Source organism: Scomber scombrus, chromosome 21 (genome assembly GCF_963691925.1).
Source record: "Scomber scombrus chromosome 21, fScoSco1.1, whole genome shotgun sequence".
In the NCBI taxonomy this organism is placed as follows: Eukaryota; Metazoa; Chordata; class Actinopteri; order Scombriformes; family Scombridae; genus Scomber; species Scomber scombrus.
The window spans coordinates 2,249,783-2,274,387 of NC_084990.1; the positions used below are offsets into that span (position 1 = coordinate 2,249,783).

Consider the following 24,605-nt stretch of genomic DNA (forward strand, 5'->3'; position numbering starts at 1 on the left):
GGTGTTGTCCTTAAAGGCAGCTCCAAAATGAGTTCATGCATAGGGTAAGATTAAAAATGCATGGTTCTAACCACACCTTTTTTTTCAAAGTCTTAGGAGTCTCTAGGAGAAGTCTAATAGATCCATACCCTTAACTCTGTTAAGCCTTTCAGCCTATTGACTACATGTTGACATATAGACAAGAAGAATGTGTTTATGTGACATGTGTCTGGTTAGTAATATGATTTCTAAACTGCCCACAAGCGTATATTTGAGCTGAAACTGGCAACGTTTAAGTGCTGCTTTCAATGTGTGTGGAGAGGTCACCCACTGAGGCTGAAGATCTGGGAAATGTTCATGTGGGTGTTGCACAAAGCTAGAACTGAAAGCATATAGTAGATATCACTGTCAGATAGATGCTGGAGTTTGTGTCCCATAAGTTTGATTTAGTGAGTATTAATGTGAGCTATATGCAGGGTTTTATACACTATTTACCACATTTTGGAGTTGTGGGTTTATTTTGTTTTTGATGGTTTATTTCAGTTGCATATTGTATGAGGATGAATATTCCTTCCATTCTCGGAAGAAAAAAGTATTTTGTTTATTTGGAAGATGAGGTGTGAACCAAATGGAGATGAGAGATGAGGATGAAAAGTTGTCTGTAGTAATGCCATTGGCTCTTTACGGGACACTTGGTGTTCTGTAGGTGATTTTTGCTTTTTAAAACAAATGAGCTCTTTGGGGCGTTCTTTTATTTTTCTTCCATCACTTTTACCGAAACAGTTCAACTTTCAGTGTTAATGCAGAAAGTAGAGTGTTCTTTGGCATGTCAGTGAGTAGGGGTGTGTCAGTTTATGTCCCAACAAAATCCAACAATAATGTTTGGGAATATAAAACCCACCAGAAAAATGTTAATCTACTTGCAAATCATGGCCAAAGTCAGAAATCTGGAAATACTGAAATGATGAATCCATGTTGCCCCACCACAAACCCCGACCCATATAAAAGTCTAAATGCTCTTTCAAAGCCTTCTACGCACCATTAGTAAGATTCTGCTGGATAAATATTAACTGTTTTAATAGTTCTAGTATTACTATTTTTTTTATTATTAGCCTAAAAGTTTAATAACATTTTAATTGTGCTTCTAAAATAATGTAATTAACCCTTTAAATGATCCACCATGTGGTAGCTTTGTCTGACTGTTGTTTGTAATTAAACACAATCCTTTTAAAATTATGAATGAGTATTAGTATGTTTTCTGTATTATGGGTGTTACATTTCAGAATCAGCAATCTGCAGTTACAGAGAGCTTCATGAGCCAAGTATTAGCAGTAGGTCAACAAAGTTGTTTTGTGTCCATGTGGTTTAGTTTAAATTTAAAGGGTTAAAATGTGAAAATAAACGTATGAATAAGTTGCACACATTCTTTTTTTGTGGACCCAGCATCAAATTTCTGCTTTTAATCCATTTTGACAGAATATATTAGAGGATTATGGCGAAAATGTCTAAGTGGTGTAACCATAAAAAACTTTGTACCAAATAATTCAACTTGCTTAAAAACACTAAATTGTCAATAAAACAGCATATCAACTAGTTTGGCATGATCTTACATTATAACTTTTATATTAAATAAAGGTAATGGAATACAATTGTTCTAAATATTACATTTCATCTGGGGAATCGTGTCAATCAGGAACCATTTACATTTTTTAAATTTTTTTAATGAAGTAATTATTAGTATAAGTCCACTTAAATACACTGTAGGTGGATAAAATATGTATCATTCTTTTGTGGTTACACCATTTTACATTTTCAGGAGCATTCAGTCTTACTTTTGGTTAAAAAAAAAGGTGCAAATGTCATTTCAAATGATATAAAACCAACAAAAATACTAAATGTACATTTTAACAAACCTGATCCTGCTTTTAAAACTATTTAAACATATTTTTTGAATTGCTCATCTTGCCGATCCTTATTTGTTTAGTTTAGTTTATTTATTTAAAAAGGGACAGTGTACATTCATGAACATTTCAAATTAAAAATAGAATTAGCTCAAATAGCTAGTTTTCATCCGTTGTCCATGACCCATAGACAAACTTGGAGCCCAGCCCATGCTTAGCACTGTGGGTAATGTAGGCTGCAGGCTGGGAATCATGGGAAATGTAGTAAAGAACTGTGTGATTAGCTACAGTGACAGAGACAATATGAGATAATCCAGTCAAGAGGAGGCTGCACAGTCTAGTCCCTCTCACCACAAACACAGCAGCATCTTTATTCCTCTCAGGTCAGGGTTAGGGTTTTATGCTTTTACCCAGCAGGCATGGCTTTGTCTCTCCAACCCAGTTGCTTCCCATCTCTCAGCCTGCCTCTCTGTCAGAGCTCCAGTGAGCATACAGGGCCTACGTCACTCCTTTCAGCAGATGGAGAGGAGGAGGAGGAAGGGGAGGGGGGAGGGTAAGACGAAGAGAGAAAGGGAGGAGGAGGAGGAGGGAGGGTGTATGTCTCTCCTGCATCAGCGACAACATCACAGCCACGCCAGCCTCCGTCACCGGAAAGCAAGGAGGAAGAAGAGAAATTGTCGCACAACAGAGATTTGAAATTTAAATAAAACAACACCAGCAGCAGCTCTTCCTCCTCCAACCAGACGCTCATCCACAGATTAGGCCAAGACGGTTTTACCTGCCTGAGGCACAGGCGTTAATAAGCTCCCCCTGGCAAGGAGGGAGCTCTCCCAGGCATGACCTGAGAGGAGAAGGTAGGCAGCTGACGGACGCTCTGCATCAACATGGGCAACCAGGAGGCTAAGCAAAAGAAAGCTGCAGCAACATCAGGCAATGGAAGCTACCCTTCTCTGGACGAGGGATGGAGAGAGGGAGGAGGGGAAACGACAAAAAAGGGAGGCAAGAAACTCCACGGTAAGCATGGAGGCAAAGGAGCAGGTAACAGCGGAGGAGGAGGGGGGATGCATGGCACCGGACCAGGCAAGAAGAAAAACAAATCTGAGTCCAAGTCCTCTGTTTTCTCCATCCGCAAGAGAAAGAGCAACTTGAAAGGGAAAGGAGACGTGTGCTCATCAGTAACGGGCTCAAAGGAGGACGTGTTAGCATCTCAACACGATGAACTGGACAGCACAAAAACACCTGATCTGTCTGCTGATGAGCTCGGACAGTCGGATACTGAGGCTGCTTTCCCCGAGAAGAAAAAGAAAGCGGAGCAAAAGAAAAAGGATGGAGATGGAGATAGAGGGGGAGGAGAGCAGAAGCAGGAGATGCAGCGGAAAGCATCAACGGCAGCAACCTCTCCTGCAGAGGATGGAGGGCAGAAGGGGGGGAGCTCGGGGTCGGACACAGATATTTACAGCTTCCACTCAGCGGCTGACCACGAGGATTTGCTAGCTGACATCCAGCATGCTATTAGGCTGCAGCACCAACAGCAGCATGGGGGGCTTAACTCCATTATGGAGGCGCCGGGAGGAGGAGGAAAGGATCTGAGCTTGGGAGGAGGAGAGGAGAGAAAACTGAGTAATGGAGTTGTTAAATTAAGTCCTCCAGAGGTGCTTGACCTGACCCCAGAATTAGAGCTTGGGTCTGATGCGCTGTCATTCCTAGAGACGGGCACTCTGACCGGCTCTGTCATACACACAGACCAGCCCCCAGGACTACACCTCCCTTTCCACACAGAGGTGCATGAGAGGAGGGAGGAGAAGGAGGAGGAGGAGCGTCCGGAGCTAAACGGGAAGGGGCCGAGGGAGACAGAGAGAGAAGGCTCTCTTTGTGCTGCCGCAGGCACAAAAGACCAGCATGCTCGGGTGCAGCAGCCCCCTCGCACAGACATTACCATGGCTACTGCTGAGGGGGCAGCTGTCAGCCCGGTCGCCATGACAACCAGTGGTAACAGCTTCCCCGATATCCCACTTGACAGTGCCGGGAAACCTCCAGGGGAGGAGGAGGAAGCAGGGGATGAAAACCAGCAGGAGGAGAAGAGGGTGCAAAGTGTGGTTGAGGATTTGAGTCCTCCAACCGCAGACAGCAACAATAAAAGTCCTGAACCCACAGAGGGGCTGAGCTCAGGGACCGTGTTTACAGAAGGTGAGGGTCAGCTGGGCTCCACTACCAGTGCAGAGTCCCTCGAAGACTGCCTGAGTGCCGGATCTGAACCCAACCACTCTGCTGCTGCCAGCACCAGCACCAGTGCCTCCCCCTCCACCCAGCAGTGCAGGAGGAGCAGTGTGTGCTTCACCCCGCTGCCCCCCCAGGAGAGCCCCACATTGGCCAAACGTCTCCTCAGGTCCAACCACTCCTCCTCCCCCTCCTCTAGCCCCGTGGTGAAACCTTACCCTCCCATATTCCCCTCCTACATCAAGACCACCACCAGACAGCTGAGCTCGCCGGGACACTCCCCAGCCCTGTCCCCCTCTCACAGTCCTCTGTCCCCCCGCAGAGCCCACCATCACCTCCACAGGTACCTGTGGTGTTAAATATGTTAAATATGACCTTTTATGTTATGTCACCTTTGGCGTGACACTATGACAACATGTTAGATACAGTATGATTTTTAACATAAAGTTTGATTTTCAGGTCATGTAGATAGATAGGATTATCTTTATCAGATTATCAAAGCATAATTCCAGGGTTAGGGTTAGGGTTAGTTTTAATTCTAGTTTATTACTTGTGGGCATTTTTCTTATTGGTAATCATAACTTTGTACTCACCAAGTCAATTGCTAAGATCTGACAATATGGTGGTGTTGCTAAAACAAAGTTGAACATGGCAACAAACATGAGCAGTCAGGCAGTCAGGCACACTGTGAGCACATTAGTTCAACTTATTTGGAAGCTAAAACAAACTTGAACAAACTGTCAGTTGTAAACAAGCATCACAGTTTACAGACCTACCTTCTGCTTCAACGTTGTGTGCACACAGCTTTCCTGTGCAACATGGATGATTATTACCAACATTCATTACCACATTCAGTTTTACTCAGGCTGTACTTTAGCCAAACTGTTGGCTTGTCTACAACCTGTTTGATCACTGCTTGTTTCTTCATCGATCAGACTTTGTTGTAGAAATGTCGCTGTGGTCGCAGACCTCAGTAACTACTTTGGTGGCTACAACATAATCAAAACTAATATAAATGATGCTCAAAGCTATGAAAGTAATTCAAATTTGGAATTAACTGGAACTGACCCTTTGCTAAACGCCATCCAGCTTTAGTTAGTCTTGTTATACCAAGCATGTTATCTTAGGCAGAGCTCTGGTAGCCCAGTGGTTACAGCACATGCCACATAATCACTGCATCCCTGGTTCGACTCCAGCGAGGGACCTTTGCTGTGTGCTGCTTCTCTCTCTCTGATTACTGTTAGTCAATATGCTATCTACTCTCAAGTTAAGGCTAAAAGCATAATACATATACATAAAAGCAATGTCAGATTTACCATGAAAATTTCTGGTAGCTCTTAAAACAGTGATTCCTTGATTTCATTTTAGATGGCTGTGGCTCAGCTGTAGCTTAAAGGATCAGTGTGCGAGATTTAGTAGCATCTAGCAGTGAGGTTGTAAATTGCAACCAACTGAATACAACTAACCTCCCCCTCCAAGCATGTAGGAGAACCTATAGTGGGCATGAAACTCCCTTTCTAGAGCCAATGTACAAAACAACCCTTAATAGACATTCAGTAGTTCACTCTATAGTAAACACTAAGTTCATCATCATTTTGTATCATCGTTGAAAGGTGTTGGGTCAAAGGAAGTATTGCACAGTTACTGGGTTTTTTTTCAATAGTGGGAATTTTTGAGAACACTGTACAGAACATTCATAACTGGGGCAGAGAGGAGAATGCCTTAGGCTAAAGTTTGACCTTAACCACAGAGGATTCAAATAACCCTCAGTACCATGTTTTAAATGATGTTCAAAGGACCATTCCAGTGTTTTAATATGATTTGTCCCATTTACTATAAATCATAGAATAGTGTTCCATGTTTCTATATTGCTACCCTTTTCCTCCGCTACCCAAACAGCCATTTATTTCTATTCATTCCATATAGCATGAAGTCAACATGCAAAGACAAAACATCCATTTATCCATTGCAGTAAACATGATGCCTTTTATGTTGTTGTTGTTGTTAAAGTTACATTTTTATGTGATGGTGTACTTTAGTGCAGACTTTTCAAATCAATCTCAAATCAACTTCAGTTGCATTAATAAGCAAAATGATACATCCAATTAAGATTGAGGCTGATTTTGACTAAAAGGAAAACACAATATCTAATATACTTCAGAATGCTTTGGACAATAGTCTACATTGACTGATGTTCCCCACATTAGTTAAGCTGTACACGTGACACACATTCAAAGTTAACCACAACTGTAAATGTCGACAGGACGACGGCTGAGGGTCATCATGTACGTAGACAGCGCTCTCGAAGCCTCGCTGGGCCTCTGAGTCGCTCTGCTGACTGGACGGAGGACCTGGATAGGAGGCTGAGGAGCAGGGAGGAGGATGTGGGCTCAGGGGAATATCTGATGGGCTACAGAGGCGGAGGCAGCCAACCCACCTGTGCTACCAGAAGATCCTCTTGTGGACAGATTTCTACCTGTGGCTTTCCGGACGTCTTCACAGGTGAGTGCTTGTTTAGTGCTCGTTTATTGCTGTGGTGATTGAAAGAAAATCATATTGTATGGCTGTACAATACCTCAGCAGGTTGTCCAGTAATCGCAACATTGGCGGCTCCTCTAGTCTTGTATTGGGCAAGATACTGAACCCCAGATTGCTCCCGATGGTTATGCCAACAGTGTATGAATGTGTGTGTGAATGTTAGTTTCCTCCTGATGAGCAGGTTGGTACACTGTGTGTTAGCTCCTGTCATCAATGTATGAATGTGTGTGAATGGATGAATGAGACATGTAGTGTAAAAGCTCTTTGAGTGATCAAAAAGACTAGAAAAGAGCTCTATAAGCAGAGTCCATTTACACATTAAAACATAGGTCCGATTTCTGTACGTGTAAGGAGAGCAGCTAAAGATCAGCCTATAGAGGATAACACTGGTTATCCAAAGTACTAGTAGTCTCTTGCAGATGAATTTATCATGAAATGCAGGAAAGTTTTCAGCCTAGTAGTTTTAGATCACAGTTTAATAGGTCACCAACAGGTCAGTGAAAACAATCAAAATGTTCTACTCACATTAAAAGCATTCCGCTGATGCTATAAAATATTTATCAAGCTTTGGCACACTGTGAGCTTATTAGCAGTTTGCCATCAATAAATGCTTCAAGGTATTTATAGATGCAGACAAGCTTGAACTTTTACTCTGTGATTCCACAGCATCTGTGTATTCTGGTAAACAGTGCAGGTGTACACACATTTGTACATTGTTGTTGTGTAGCTGGCATGTAACATGGATTTATCAAAGTCATCTCCTCTGCAAACCAGTCAATGAAAGAGCACAGTGACTGCACAGCGGTGGTCTCCCATGGTTACCTGGATGTAACTCCAGTTCTACAGTACAAACTGAAACATGATACCACCTTTTGAACATTACATACAACAGCAGCTATCATGTATTACTTTGTATGTTAAGATCAGAAAAAACTTTTATAAAACAATGGGTGGTTAAAGAATAAAGTTAAATAAATAGAATTACAATAATATAATAATAATAATAATACAATGTATATTTCTAATGCACTTTACATAATGCAAATATCAGTTTTCTGTCATCTTTTTTGCTTATTTAAAAATGTTTCTCATCTTAAAACAGATTTCCTGTGTTTTCAGTAATGTCATCAATATTAAAGAGCATGTCTAGACTGTATGTCTGCTCTATGTTGACTTTTGTTGTGATTTGACGCTATATAAATAAAGATTGATTGATTGAGATTGATTAATTATTCCTTTATTTCCTATATTTATTTATTTATAAATTGATTTTTTTTATTTAAACTCAAGAAGAATGTTAAAACTCATTTACAGTGTCGTTGAGTAATTATAATAATAACAGTAATAATTACAATATTAATAAAACTATGTAAGAACAATGTAGAAAAAGGAAAATAAAAATAAAAAAAATAAAATAATAATAACAATAATCAGAATATAATAACATAATAATAATTTTAAAACAAATACATCATTGTAAAAACCAAACAAACAGTGTCTTAAACAGACTCATGGACAGTAGAGTATCTAGTTTCAGTGGATCCTGCAGCCAAAGTCAGATCTGCCAAGTTCAGTCTGAACTCTCTGCACTCTGAGTTTAAGCCAGTCATTGGATCCTGTATGATGGCATCTGTTAAATAAACAAGACAATGACTGTCACAGTTACTGAATTTTAATGACCTGTTTACAACAAATACATGGAGTGAAGAAGAAATAAAGGGAGGAAAGGGGTGAGGGTGAGAGGAAGGGTGAAGGTGAAGGTGAAGGTGTGGATGAGGGTAATTGTAGGGCAGGAAGGGTACAGGGACAGGTGAGGTGGGGGAAGGGGTTTGGGAAAAGAGGGAGCTGTCGCTACTGTTGTTATTTTTTGCAAAAGCTCTTCCTCTTCTTCTCCTTCTTCTTCTTTATCTTGAGCTCCTGGAAAGAGAAACAGCATGTCTTGAGTTCACTTCCAAAGCTCTGAAGTCTTCTGAGATCAGCTGTTAGAATGAAAAAGATGAGCTGATCCAAATCTCGTCTTTAGCCTGCAGCGTCTCCTCCGGCTCTCTCGTTTCTTCCTCCTCTCCCAACTGTCACACAGTGAAGAGAGATCCTCTCTGCACTTTCTGAAAGCTCTCTACTTTTCTGTGAGAGAGCTCTTTCTAGTAGCTCTGCTCTCTTTGAGCCAGCCAGTGAAGTTTTTCCTCTAGAGTATTGCAGTTCAGTTTGTTTTACAGCTGATTGTGTCTCACTCAGCAGGCCTAAGGTGTTAATGTGAGCAGTGGTGTGACCTCTTCTTTTTTTCTCTTGGTCTTTGTCACTGAGGAACACTTCAAGCTAATGGCCTTTTTTTCTGCCAGCTCTCTTCAACACTCTACAACCAGCTGGACTCTTTGCATTCATCAGCAGAGGCTCTCTTCCTCTCTGTGTCTAATCTTCTCTTTTTCCTTCTGGAGGTCGATCTTTAACTTCCTGTTTTCTTCTTTAGTGAAAGAAAACTTCCTCTGCAGGTGCTCTCTGTCATTCATCCAGACACCCCCCCCCCACACACACACACACACACACACACACCTCTCTCTCAGGACCATGATCTTTGCAACTTTTCTTCCATATCCTGCATTTCAGCCTCCAGCCGTTTCCTCATATCCTCCATCACCCTGTTATAAAGTAAAGTAAAGTAAAGAAAAGTAAAGTAGTAGTTTTATTGTCATCATATTGAGGGTCAGACAACAATAGAAGAAAATTTAGATGAGCACTTCCTGAGGCATAAACACATTTAAGACAATTAAAAACTATTTAAGACATAAATAAAACATTGATTATCTATAAGGGCAATAAAGTGAAATATACAAACACAGCAAACAGCAGCAATGCTTGTAGTAACAGTAGTAACAGTAGGCCATATGTACAGTGTTGGTTAGACTTAAACTACATGTAGTTGAACTACATAGCTTAACTACTGTAACTTGCTGGTAGTTAAACTACATTCATATTTTGTGCTGCATCAAGTATTTCAACTACTTTCTGGGTCATTTTTTGTAGTTTAACTACTGTCAGCTTTTTTTCTTTGAAAAAAAAAAACTGAGTTGAGGCATATTTCTGCTGGCATGTGAATTTTTTGTAGGCTATTATATTTAGTTTCATATACACCACATGTTGATTTATTTAACGTTGAGTTAAATGAGTATAATGAGTATAAGTAGTTGCTAAAGCTAGGGTAGAAATGTAGTTTTACAAGCTACTGTCAGGCTGAACTACATGTAGCTTCCCCAACACTGAATATGTAAACAACTGAAACTATTTAAGGCACACTTTTATATTATTACATGAAAAGAGTTTGAATTTGCAGTCCTGCAGTGATTGTGTGTGGGTAAGTGGGATGAGGGGATCAGGCCTTGTTCATTAGTTTAACAGTTTGGGGGAAGAAGCTGTTTTTCGATCTTGTAGTGTGTGACTGAGTTGTCCTGTATCATCTGCCAGAGGGAAGTATTTGGAAGTGGTGTTAGTCAGGATGTGTTGGGTCACAGATGATGTTTAAGGTCCTGCCCTGACAGCGGGCTTGGTAAACGTCCCTGATTGCAGGAAGCTGAGTCCCAGTGATGTATTGTGTCGTCTTGATGAGTCTTTGCAGAGTCCTCTGGTCCTCCTTGCTGCAGCTGGCAAACACAAAAATACATGAAGACAATTTCACTGATAGCTTAATTTTTCCTTACAGGAAAGAGTCATCTGTTAATACTGAGAGGAAATAGATAGATAGCCTTTATTGTTATTATTATTGTTCATCTGAGGTATTTATCAAGTCTATTTTGTCCTACTTAACATTAACTTTATGGTCTGAAATACTGCTGCTTCAGGATTCAGACTGATTGTGATGAAGCTTGCATGTGTAAGCTGAAGTTGATGGAGGATATTGTGAGAGCTGTTTAGATCCACAGCTGAGCTGAGCTGAGCTTATCCCTCCAACATGGAACCACATGTCATATCATTTGACTGTTGATGACTGATGCACGTTTTACCGCATTAGCTACAAAATACATATTACCAGATGTAAATTCATACATCACGGCATCAGAGACGTGATGCCCCCAGAATCTGATTGGCCACCCAGCTGCCCCCCACACCACTGTTGGAATGTACTTGGTTGATATTCATTTTTCTACTAGTAGAGTTTTCTTATCAAAAACAAACATTTTATGGTGATTTGATATTTGCCTGATTTTTTTAACTGTTTGCATGAGGCATTATCTCTACTTCATCCAGTCTGGCCCCCCATCAAAACATTTCTAGACCCGCCCCCATCCCTCTGTTGTGATTTCGGAGCAGCATGTGCTCCACACTTGGGTTCATTTAAGCACTATGTCAGAGTGAACGAGCTCATCGAAACTAGGAAGGTGGGTGGACAGTATCAATACTAATTCATTACTATTTAGTCTTTTTTTTTTCTTTTTTTTTTTTTTTACACCTTTAAAAAAAAATTGTTTACATGTTCTTTATATGTACCACCCTTCCTGAGGCTGTGCCCCAGCCTGACCCATCATATATCATATGTTGTCATTTTTGGAAAAAGTTTCTTCTGCAAAATGACTTGTTTCAGATCAACCATTTCTGACTCATATGTTTGTTCATCATTTTACAACATAAGGTTGTATAAAACATATTATGCAGTCCTGTTATGCTACTCACATATAAATTATATACATTGATTAATAAGTAATCATTCCTAAAAAAAATAAAACTATTTTTATATTGGAGTACAGAGGATGAACTGAGGACTCTCACAGCCTGAGGAAAGAGGCTTATCTGTAGTCTGGTGGTATGACAGCAGACACTTCTGTATCTCATGCCAGATAGCAGCAGGGTGAACAGGCTGTGGCTAGAGGGGTGAGGGGCGGATGAGTATTGTCTTTTAGTAGACTATCCTTTAGTAGACTATCACTGATGCTCAGTAGATAGACTCATGATGTTCTGGACGGTCTTCTTGACTTGGGCTGTGTACATACTCATGCCAATTTGTGATGTTTCCAGTCAGGATGCTTTCCATTGCTCCTCTGTAAAAGTTAACAAGAACTTCAGATGGGAATTTTGCCTTCTTAAGTTTCTTTATAAAAATACAGTTATTTGTGAGCTTTCGTTACTAAGGTGGAGATATGTGGATCCAAGAACTGTTCCCCTGCTCTTCAGCTCCACTCATGTAGAAAGGGGTGTGTATCTTTGCTTCCTTTTAATCTAAAATCAACAACTAGCACCTTGGAGCACCCTGTAGCCAAGTAGTTACAGTGCATGCCACATACTCGCAAGGTCCCTCGTTAGAGTCTGCCAAAGGACCTTTGTTACATGTCGTACCCAGCTCTCTCTCTTTCTCTCTCCCCTTGTTTCCTGTTGGCCTCTATGCTACTGACAGTCTGATAGTAAAGGGAAAGAAAGCCCAAAAATGATGTAAAAAAGCAATCAGTTGTTTCCGTTGAGCAGTAAGTTGTCCTCTGTGCACCATTCTGCAAGATTGTTGATTTCCTCCTAATATGAACTGTCCGATAGAAATGGTTTCATCTGAAAAGTAGATTCACCCATATTGGTGGATGCAGTCACAGGTGTACAGTGTGAACAGTTGGGGGGGCGGGGGGGCTGAGCTGTAAACCACAAACTGTGACCTTACATTGAAAATTGACTTCTGCTGTTTAAACAAAAACTGTTTTTAAGGCATATGGGATCGTTTCTCATTCTCATTCTTCCATCTCTATTAAAGACAGTTATCTCAGCCGTCAGTAGTAGCTAATGTGTCCGGTCTCTGCGCCTCTAGGTCGAACCCTCCTGGAGAAGTTGTTCCTGCAGCAGCAGCAGGAAGAGCCGGAGGAGGCTGAGAGGCTCTGCTCCAGGATCTTAGCCATGGGTCTCCTGCTGCCTTTCATCGACTGCTTCAGAGAGCAGCTCGGAGGCAGCACTGCCCACATAACCCCGACCCCAACAGCCAAGTTTGAAGTATGTATCTCTGTGTATCTCTGTGTACACTCACACACAAGCAGCACGCAGTTATTGTAAATATGTGTCGAACAAAAATCAAATTGCAGAGCCTTCTTATCATAGGATCATCGCCCAGTTTCCATCTTTTCTTTGGCTTTTTGCTGCTGCGGTCTTACACGACCACAAGCACGTAAAGTATATGGATTCCCTCCCACATGCATTAGTAAGCCAATCGTGGTCGCACAAAAGCAACTAGGTGTGGGCCCAACATGAGCTACTTTCTAGCACATTCTTAAAAACTGGATGCAAAATCAAAAACTCGGATAAAATTGTGTTTTCCATATTAATAATAATAAATAAAACCAAATAAAAATGCTATGTATACCTTTGACTATAACCCTGTTTACTACAAACGTTACTACAAAGAAACACAGAGCTTTACTATCTTACTTTTGACAGATGTTTCATTTTATTTTTTGAAGACAATAATTCACTGGAAATAAACTAAATGAATTTAATTATTTTTTGAAACCTGAAAAACATAGTTGGCACAATCCTTTCAATCCTCAGTAGTGTCTACAGGTATTCCCTTCAGGCAGCAGAAAGGCCCAACAACCTTCACCAGTAAGACAGTAAGGCCCAGAACAGGCACAAAAACCTTGCTGCTGATTGTTAAGCTTATTGCTGTGAGTCAACTGTAATGACTGAAAAGCAACTCAGATGAGTGTAACAACATTTCCATGAACTCACATCCTCTCTGATCTGGAAACTTGTGGCTGTATAACAGAGAAATCCAAAAATATGATTAGAAGTACGCTCTTGGTCTGGAGACGTGCAGTATCTAAATGAAGTAGCAGTATAACCAGTGTGAAAAAACAAAGCTTTTTTAACAGAGTTTTTATTTCCCCAGCATGACCAGCTGTATACTTGGGCTGCTGTTAACCAACCGTCCCACTCCCTGGATCCTCTAGAAGGGAAACTACCGGGGCAGCTCAAGGAGTCCTGGCCTCCAGCCAAGCTAGGCGGAGACAACAAGACTGGACTAAGATCCACAGAGGCTGGTAAGAACAGCACTTACACACACACCCTGTACATATTGTATATGACATGCAGGTTAGCTGACAGAGCCTGAAATCATTATGCTTAACCTGATGATTCAGCATTAACAATATACAAGTGTCTCAATAAACCATGGCGGTATGACAGTGAGTCAGCATGCTCGATACTGAAGCAGCTAAATCTAATTCGGCCATCACTCACTTCTCCTTTTTCTTAACCATTCTTTAAAATTAAAAAAAAAAAAATCTGTTTCTACAGATAGCATTAGCCTGTATGCAGTTTTTCTTTCTTATACTATTCAGTATTCAGACTGTACTGTACTGTACTGTACTGTACTGTACTGTACTGTGTGACAGTGGTGGATGGGTGCTGTTACAATGCAACTTTGCCTCTAATAATTCAAATTTAAGTGCAGATAATAGTTTACTATAACATTTACTATAACAGACTTACTGTATATGTCTATTATATAGTACATGGCTACTTCAATGTGATAACTCCAGGAAGTAAATTACATCCAGCTGTTGTTTCAGATCCAGATTTAGAAGCGTTATTGTCTTAGAACTTCAAAACTCAGACATACAATATACATCCTCTAAAAACAGAATATGAATATAAGGCATAAACAACTTAGGCAGAGTATAATACATGCATGTAAAAAGTACAGTTGTTTCATTTTTTGTTTAAAATGCTTATGGCAGTAGCAAAGAAGGAGTTCCGGTGTGTGTTTTTATTGGCCAATGGAGTTTTATAGCAGGGGCCAAGAGGCTTTTCTTTTAACTGGTTGTGTATAGAGTACTGATTATTGAGTTTGGATTGTTATTTTACTTGCTTGGTTAATTTATTCTTGACAGTGATGAAGTTGAACCAGAATGTGATGTTGAAAGCGAGTACAGATTCAGTGAGGGATTCAATGAGTACACAGCTGTTAAAATGTCCTTCCTTACAAGAAAGTTGAAAGAAAGTAAGAAAATGCAAGAAAATTCTAGAATGTACTTCCAGCATCTAACTCCCCCGAAAACCACAAATACAAGTTGTTTTAGTTAGTGAGCTTTAGAGATGTTGATAGGTGTCACATCATGATTCCAGCCCTGTACCTCAAGTGGAAAAAGGATGGATTGCAGGTATTGTTTGATGGGAGATGTTTCGATACTACTTGGTATCGATACTGTGTGAAATTGCTTAATGTAACCTCACTTTACAACTGTATGTGTGACAAATAAAGCACCTTTACCTTTATATTTGGTTCTGCTGCATTGATTTAAAGTTATCTTCCGTGAGTCAGTGCAGTACTCTTTCAACACCGAGGCATGAGATTGATATTAATCTTATTTGATACAGTCTTTGAAACAGACTGACAGTTTGTTCAGGACTTGTCCATCATCAGATGATCTTATCATGACATATGGACTCACTTTTATCTTCAAAATCTTGACATCTTGACATGCTCGATGAGGCGTAAACCATTCTATCATCCAAGAACAGCTACACTGATGATAGCTATAAATGTCAAACTCAGTATTGTCTCCATTCAGTTTTATGAAAGCATTTATTTGTCTTTCTTTTCTCCTGTCTTCTCTTCTGAATGTTTGTATCTCCATCTTCACGCTTTGGCAGTTTTAGAGGACGATCAAGGTGAGTAATCATTTCTGTACATTGTGGTCTCATGTTTTGTGCTGACTCAAAGCTACCAAATGTGCAAACACTAGCAGGGTGAGAGTGTTGTTAGGCACAGTTATATGCCATGAGGGTCAGGTAGGCAATGGCAGACTGGGACACACACACACACACACACTACTGAGTATTTTATATGTGTGCTTAAGAGAATCCTTCAAAATCACGACTATAAAATACCATCATCACACAAACTTCATAACAGTCCCCATCACCACATTCTCCCAAAAGAGTTGAGCCTTGTTTTGTGATGTCTGTAGTTTCATCCACCTCCACTGCAGCAAACTGTGCCACACTCTTTCATGTCTTCCTTCAGAACATCTGCAATCACTTCAATTAAGTCATTCTGGATTCTGCTTGATGTGGCGGAAAACACTGCAGATGACGCCAAGTGGGATGCAAAATTAGCATCCTCGCTGGTTATCGGGACAACAGTTCAGTGAAATGTCCCCGGTTGGAGAAACTTGATTACTAAGAAAGAATACAGCATCTGTGAGACTTTTTTTTAAACTTCTTATTATGAATTCAAACACTCTGCTGCAGTTGTTCATCCAAAGCCAGGTTGATTCTGTCGTGTCCAAATGTTTTCAGAGCAATTGGACTCTGAATGTGGCCTATTGACTTTTTGTGCTTGGCTATTGCACAGTGCATGTTGTTCAAGTTGCAATATACCCTGCATTAGTCCAGATCTTATTTCGGTGCTGGGAAACAGCAAATTTAAGAACCAGAACAACCCATTCAGTGTGTTACATCCACAAAGACAATACTTCCTTTTGTATCATTCAGTCTGAAAAAGGACAAACAAATTTTCTGTCCCTTCTTTTGTTGAAGATCCCATAAATCAGGTGTTGGTCTCCTGTCATTGTTTTAACTGTGACAGTGGTGTCATCATGAGGGTGTGAGTGTCAATTCATAAAAACACTCCAGATGTATATGCGACACTGGCACAATACAGTAAAGTTTAATGGTAGTGAAGTGATCTGACTTCATATGTAAATATTAAACTATATAGGAATGGACTAATACACCTTCTTACAATAATGTGACATGCAAAGGCAGAGTATGGCTGTGCCTGGCAATGGTTAATGCTAGCATACAACATAAGGGTGAATGACTTGTGCTTGGCCTTTCACTGGTTAGGCCTCAGGTGAATCTGTCAAAACATATAAACTATAAAACCTTATTTATACATGTTGAGTTAACCTCTTTTACTCTTAAGCAAAAATGTGTTATAAAAGTCTGCATTAAAACTAAATACTAAGTGATTGGATTTCCAGATATTCAGTGAATAGTATTGTTTTTATTTGACTTAGTGTTAATTCTCAGCTCAAATCTTAAACTCACAGCTAATCTCCGCTGCATGGTCCCTGCATTTCAAATCTTTAACACTACATATCAACTAAACACTTCTAATTGATTAATTTCGTTATGTGAGCAAGTGGATATTTTCATCCAGGTCTCTCTTCAGTAGAGTATTCTATATGAACATGTACAGTGCTTCATACAGTAACATATTGATGCAACTTACTGTAACAACACTGCTTTCTATATTGGTTCTGTTTGGTTTAAAAATAAACTGCTCAGTGAAGTAACCCGTGTATTCCATTTAACAGCCAATCACATGTTTCCTACAAGAATGAATTTATGGTATGATACATTATTATGGTGTGACAGTGCTGTGATTGGTACAAACTGAGTGCCTTAGATCAACACACCAGTTCCACTATTGTACAATATATAGCACAAACTTGTGACTAAGTAATTAATACATGCAATAAGGTTGCTAGGTTACAGGTATAAAGATACAAGGGATGTGCTGGGGATGTTAAGTTGGGGGATATTGGTCAGTGCCTGTCACAGTGTGATTCCAGCACCAGCTGTGTTTTAATCTCAGTTTGATTAAACTATGTAATGTGACGTATGAGTCCTCTGAGATGTGTTTGTGTTGTACTGTATCGTGCTAACTGCTAAGCTAACCTGACAATATCTCTGTCTGTCCAGAACTACATGAAGCCATCACAGATATGAAGCAACAACAGAAGGACAGCCAGGATAGTCAGGTCAGTCACTTTGATGTTAGATAATGTATATGTTCCAGTGAACTCAAGGGAGTAGGGAGAATTTGAATTTAAAAAAAATATGAACACATCAGTTATAAATGGCTTGAGAGCCCACAGCTTTCAATTCAGCAATTGTGCTTCCTGTACTTTATTTAGAAATAGATAGGAATGCTTTCACTGGTGTCTGGTTGCTCCATTATCTGAGACAATAAACTCCACTGATGTTATATTCAATTAAATGGTTTAAAGCTTTACAAACAACAACCTGAAAAATATATTTTCATAATAAAATTGCTTTATCTGGTAACATTACAAGTTGAGAAATGAGCTTGTGACCGGAGGGTCCCCGGTTCAATACCCCGGACTGGCAGGATGAATGTGGGTAAAGGTGCCCTTTAGCAAGGCCCTTAACCCCACCTGCTCCAGTGGAGCCGCTCAGTGGCTGACAGATCAGACTTCTATTACTGTGGTTTTATTCTTTTCCCTTAGACAAAATCTCAAACTGAGTTATTTGTGTCAGTTAAACATTTATCCTCCATGTCTCTATAGGCTGTGTATTTTTCAGCAGATTTGTCATTTATTACAAGACAAAGAAAGCCTCTCTGATTTTTCTCTTTCCTTTTTTTAGGATGAATGTGTCCTGAAAACAACAAAACTGAAGGAAAAACACGTCAATGTCATCCAACAACTGGAGCAAACCATTGAAGACCTCAGGACTAAGATTGCTGAGCTGGAGCGACAGCCCCCTCTGCTGGACATGGACAGTATGAAACCCACCACCACCACCACCACCACCACAGACAGGGAGTGTGGAGGAGAGGAGGGGCTGCTGAGGGTTGTGTGTGATGCTCACCTGCAGACTGAAGCAGGTCTGCCCGGCTGCCTGGAGGCCAAGTCAGTGCAGACCTCGCCCATGGACGACAGCTTTAGGTTCAAAGTGCCTTTTACTGAGCCGGGTGGAGTCAACGGCTTCCTGCAGCCTCCACCCGTACAGGATGGCTTCCAGTGTTCATGTCAGCAACAGCCTCCACCACCACCACCACCACCACCTCCGCTTCCAGGAGGAGCAGCACCTCCTCATGATTTACCAGGACAGACAATGGCACCACCTCCTCCGCCGCCCCCTCCTCCACCCTTACCAGGAGGGTCAATGCCACCTCCTCCACCACCTCCTCCTCTTCCTGCTGGCCTCGCTCCACCCCCACCTCCTCCTCCTCCTCCCCTCCCCGGTGGCCTCACTCCACCCCCACCACCCCCTCCTCCTCCACTCCCCGGTGGCCTCGCTCCACCCCCACCTCCTCCTCCTCCTCCTCTCCCTGGTGGCCTCGCTCCACCCCCTCCTCCTCCTCCTCCTCCTCCTCCTCTCCCTGGTGGCCTTGCTCCTCCTCCTCCTCCTCCCCCTCCTCCTCCAGTACCAGGAATGGGAGGCCCACCGCCACCTCCACCACCTCCAGGCTGTGGGCCTCCACCTCCCCCTCCTCCACCAGGGGCGTTCGGCGTTCCTCCAGCTCTTCCAGGAGCTCTGGGCTCACTGCCTCCTCCTCTGCCGTTTGGGTTGTACGCTCTGGGTTTGACCCAGGAGAAGCCGGCTAGGAAGGCCGTGGTGGAGCCACCCAGACCCATGAAACCTCTCTACTGGACCAGGATCCAGCTGCACGCTAAAAAGTAAAGATGATATCCTGTGTAGCAATGATCGCTTCAACATGATGCTACAGATTAGTCAAATTTAGTTGCATCTTGAGTCCAAATAGAAACCATTCTGTACAGTGATCATATACATATGTCATGGAGCAGTGATTTGACTTCCTGTTATGGGAAAAACAGCTGTAAATTATAACATTGGCCCATGTCACTAGAGCTGGGATACGAGTACCAATCCAAGTCCCCTTAAATTGACACTGATACCAACTGAGTACTTCATTAGATACCCATTCTACATGTAGATCTCTGGCTCTGGTGTAACAGGCGTGTAGTGTAAACACACTTTAGAGCGTTCATGTGGCATTTATACTAGGCTACTTGGTATCGATTTATTTTGATCGATACCTTAAAGATATCGAGTACTGATACCCAGCCCTACATGTCACTATTTGTATTCGTTGCCGTGACAGAAAAAAGTATTTTTATCGGCATTCGGTTAAAATGTGAAGACAAGAGACTGTTACATTTACATTCTCTCTCTTTTGACCACAGCCAATGTAAAAATAGGTTCGATGTTCTTATTTCAGAGTCTCTGACCTTTATATGAGTGTAAGTCTGCTGTAGACTTTTAAAATGAGTCTGCATGTTCATCTGCATTCCAACTACATAAAGATGCTTTGTAAAATGTCAGGCAGGCATGTACAGTGTTGATCTTGAAGGCCAAGCAAACAATGAACTCTATAGGGTTGTAGGTTTTTCTTCATTGACTAGTAATACAGAATAACTTCAGAAAGTGCAAATGGTTATATAAAACATATTATTTGTGACAAACACTGGATTCAGATTTGGAAACTTCTCTGGTGCAGAGTAGATGTAAAAGCAAGAAAAAAGTCTGCACACTTCAGCTCCCATGCAGGTAGGTTTAGTACCACCAGTGACATTTCAAACTCAATGCAGCTGCTGTTAGGATACAGCAGTGGCCAGCGTACAGTTCTCCATGCTTCTCATGATTAAAGAGATTCAGACAGAGTCCAAGCCACCAATGTCACTGTTGTCAGAGTAACTCACTGTTACTGTCAGGACTTAACAATAATATAACTTGAATATTATACAACAAAATACAAGCTCTGGTTTGTGTTATCCTACAAATCTAATTTTGTTTGTTGGGTTTGTTTAAGTATGTAGTACTCACTCATAATGGATTTGAACAATTCATAAAGTTGGATGTGTGTCATATGTCAGAAGTCATCATATCTGCTGCCTTCCTGCACAGTATCACATGGATTATATTCACAAAGCTGTATTGTATTAGAAATGAAATAAAACTGATGGAAATGATTATGCTTCATCGCTGAGAAACCACATTATGTAATTATGATTCTGTGTTCTCAGGGAGGTTTCTTCTTCGATGGTGTGGGAGGCAATAGAGGAGCCTGATGTGGACTTTGAGGAATTTGTGGAGTTGTTCTCTAAAACAGCTGTAAAGGAGAAGAAGCAGCCGCTCTCTGACACCATCACCAAGTCCAAGGCCAAACAGGTCCGTGTGTGTTTAATGTGTTTTATATCAATGTAAAAAGTGTAGCATCGCAATTATGAAGTCAAAATCCAACAATTTCACCAAACTTAACTGGATGGATTGCCATGAAATGTGGATCAGATATAGTAGATCTCTCCATGTTTCCCCCAAGGATACATTGTCTTAACTTGATTGACGTCTTAACTTCTCATCTAGCGCCATCATCAGGTCAAAAATTCTATGTGTCCAACAGTAAAATACCTGCAAGCTCACGACATCGCCATCAGCCTCTGCTTTACTTTTACGTTTAATGCTGATAAGCAAATGTTAGAATGCTGACTCACACGCTGAATTAAGATGATTAACATGATTAGCATTAAACACAACATCAGCATTAGCACTGTCACTGTGAGCATGTTAGCATGTTGACGTTAGCATTTATGTCAACGCATCTCTGTAGGTTGGTCATGTGGCTTGGATGACCTTTCTTTCATCTCCTGTTTCCTGTCACCTCTCTACTAGCTTTAATAAAAAGATAAATATGCTCAAACAAGTTTATGAATGCATTAATATTAATCCTTACATACTGTTTGGGTCAAATTTGACCCGTTTTGACATTTGACAGCTGTTAAAACACATTAAATGTCTTTTACCTTGAAATTTGATGACTTTTCCTGAAGTGGCCCAAAATACACAAAAATAAAAATAATTGAAATGTTATACTTTTATATAGGTGCTACTAATGTTTGTCCATTGAGGCTATTCTGGGTCAAATTATCTCCGTATCTAATGACATGTGTTTTAGTAAAATGAATAGTTCATAGTTTTAATAAGATAGTAGTTATGAGGATTTCTTTGTATGATGTAGCAGTGAAGACTGATGGCTCTAATGGTTATACAATAAACCCCACACTTCCATAAAGTTCTTGTCATTTTCACTTTACATAAAATACATTTCCATCATTATTACTATGTTATATTTTCATGTCTTAGGTAAAATAGGACATGATATTGTGTGATAGGAGATGTTTCTTCTCCTAAAATGAGATAAAAAATACACTCTCTCTGTGGTTCGAAATTTGGTATAGACACTTTTTATGAGGGGATTATTTGACCAGGCCAAAATTGACCCGGAACATACTGCGAGCAACAACACAATATGTGAGGGTTAATCAGTAAATTATCTTTTTGTGACTAAAATGTTGGTTCATCTAAATTAAAATGTGTTAATCCTGCACAACATGACAACATGACAGTCAATCTTCAATATGAGGATTTGGGTAATTTGTAAATATGTAGGTTTGTCTTTTACACATGGTATATGTCAAACACAATATGATACTATACTATGTAATGTCCAGTAAAGTATATAATCATATATATTAAACATATTATGAGCAATATAATGACCTTTCATGTTTGTCCCATCTTACAATGAATGTGGTGTGTAATGAGTGTTGCATTGAGGCTTTCGGTTTTCTTACTGTGTTGACATCCATTGTGTATATTATTCATCCTTTACTGTCAGCTACAATCTAGTTTGATTTTTCACAGATGCAGCATCAACATCAGTGCCATGCAACTAGAAATAAACAGCAGTACAGCATGTGACACACAGATATGAATGAAGAACTTCTGTGCTCCAGTGTCAGATACACACACATGTGCTATTGAATCTGAATCTCACATGTGTGTTTTTGGTTTTGTTTGTTTGTTTTCTAGGTTGTAAAGCTCCTAAACAACAAGCGCTCTCAGGCAGTAGGAATCCTCATGTCCTCGCTGCACCTCGACATGAAAGATATCCATCATGGTGAGTTCATCGCTTCGTTACTTAATTATATACTTTATGAAGAACATGTGTGCGATCGTTGTCCGTACTGTTCTTCTTGAACAATATGAAAGTCATTTACAGAGCTCAGCTGCATGCTACACAGGATACAGTGCAAAACGCAGAAAGACATGATTTCTGTCAAAGAGGAAACTGATTCTGCAAAGATAAGAATTACCAAATATACACACTGTTAACAATCATTTCTCACAATAAACGACTGTAATTACACTTTTGCAATGCATTGTGGGTAATTATTCTGTGCATGGCACTGTAAAACTACGATCATTTTGTGGTTTACGTGAAAACACAATACCTTTATGTGATATTACTGTGAATTGCATCATATAATTATAGTATCATATTGTCATTTTACAATAAATACTGTGTTTTCACAGTAATATTGTGTCTGGTTTGCTGTAGAAACAAAATACATTACTGTGATTTTAATGTAAATGACTGTAAAATAATTAAAGTATACCACTGTGAATTTACTGCACAACCAGTGATTTATTGTAAAATGACAATAATGATTTTTACAGTGCATGTACAGATATTTATTAGATAGATATTTACCTGGTCATGAAAAAATCATTAATGAGATCCTTGTATATTTAATCTCTGCCATCAACAGTTGTTTATGTATAATAATCACATCTGGTGCACATGTGGCTTATATTGACTGTGTGGTTAATTGATGTTGTTTTAAGATAATATATCATTCCTACAGCACAAACACAAATTGTGATCAACCTAATTCATGCACATATTACACATTCATCTTTGCACAAACTCCAAACAAGAGCTGACAGGATTGGTGCTTGGATACACTTTGTTTTGCATGTAATCCGATCATTTTCACCACAGTTCAGAGAAGAAGTTTAAATATGTTTTTGTTTTCTTTTGGTTTTTTGGAAGTAAGAATGAAACCGATCCATGACCCAAAGACTGAGGTACAGGCCCAGACTTCAAGAGTATTGTTCTTTATTCTATTTTTTTCTTTGTTCTTTTGTTTCTTTAATGTTTCATGTTTTCCTGATTTCTTCCTCTCGGTCTGTCACTACAGCTTTCATACCTCCTTCCCATTGTCTTCGATCATATCTAGCAACATTATTACTCAATAGTGTGAACGGTGCCATCAAGTTGCTGCCAGTGACCCCTCACTCTCTCTCTCTTTCTCTCTCTCTTTCTTTCTTAGCCGTTCTCAACTTGGACAACACAGTAGTCGACCTGGAGACCCTGCAGGCTCTGTATGAAAATGTGAGCAACTTACCACAGAATTAGAATCAGTTTGTAGTGCCTGTGTGACTACACAATGAAAACTATGTTGTCTCAGAGGATTCATGACCTCTGCCAGTAGAAGAGAATAGACTTTATTGTCATTGCACAAGAAGTACAATGAAATGAGCCGTGCCTGAATATAAAAAAATAGAAAATAGACAGTGATAAATACACAAGCACACACACAATCATCCCAAATCAATAAACATTTAAAAGCAGCGTAAGCAGTACTATTCACTACCAGCACTAAGATCTAACTTGCTTGTAACTTTTGGGAGAAAACAACTTATTTGTACACTAAGTAACCACGTTGAAGTTCATATGGTAAGAATACTAATTATTGTTATTCTAACAGACGTTGACATGACTCTACCACCAAGCGTGGATCTCCTAATGTTTCCGTCAGTATTCAACACACCGCTTTTGTTCAGCGGTTGTTCATCTTCCGCGCGTATACTGTGTGTCATCAAGTCACACGTCTGCTGTGCTGATGTCAAGAATTGCCAGTTCAAAGGTCTTTTATTTTGAAGGGTATGTCTGTGGTGGTGTGCACTTTGTTGTAAAAGAATTCTGGGTAATTGAGTTCATGTGTTACAGCTGTGACTTGTGGTTTCTTTTGGATGATGCCAGCTAGTTTCTATTATCCACGCCGGCTAGCGGAGTCACTTAGTTATACATCGATACAGTGCATCGGTATGTGTAGTATATACTCTGTAGTGTTATAATGTAGACTGTGTATGAGTTGTATGTCTCTTGTGTCTCTCCTACAGAGGGCACAACAGGAAGAGCTGGACAAGATTGAAAAGCACATCAAGGTGTCTAAAGACAAAGAGAACGCTAAACCTCTGGACAAACCTGAGCAGTGAGTGGCTTTTTTTTACTCACACTTCAACACCGGTGAGTCATTCTGTAAAGAGTGTACACGCAGGAGTGAATAAGAGTCGGTTGAGAGATGGAGTGCAGTGCAGTCAGTG

The 24,605-nt window shown here is 40.3% G+C and overlaps 1 protein-coding gene across 1 annotated transcript in view; it reads left to right on the forward strand.

Annotated features, from left to right (window-relative positions):
- The first annotated feature begins 2,764 nt into the window (after positions 1 to 2,764).
- The window catches only part of fmn2b (formin 2b), a 28,507-nt gene continuing 6,666 nt past the window's right edge, over positions 2,765 to 24,605 (forward strand). The window contains exons 1-12 of the mRNA XM_062443057.1: positions 2,765 to 4,440; positions 6,361 to 6,599; positions 12,412 to 12,590; positions 13,483 to 13,633; positions 15,255 to 15,266; positions 17,307 to 17,365; positions 17,994 to 18,400; positions 18,503 to 19,030; positions 20,399 to 20,543; positions 22,245 to 22,332; positions 23,549 to 23,610; positions 24,402 to 24,493. Of these exons, the coding sequence (XP_062299041.1) occupies positions 2,765 to 4,440; positions 6,361 to 6,599; positions 12,412 to 12,590; positions 13,483 to 13,633; positions 15,255 to 15,266; positions 17,307 to 17,365; positions 17,994 to 18,400; positions 18,503 to 19,030; positions 20,399 to 20,543; positions 22,245 to 22,332; positions 23,549 to 23,610; positions 24,402 to 24,493 (3,638 nt within the window). The remainder of the gene's footprint in view (positions 4,441 to 6,360; positions 6,600 to 12,411; positions 12,591 to 13,482; positions 13,634 to 15,254; positions 15,267 to 17,306; positions 17,366 to 17,993; positions 18,401 to 18,502; positions 19,031 to 20,398; positions 20,544 to 22,244; positions 22,333 to 23,548; positions 23,611 to 24,401; positions 24,494 to 24,605) is intronic.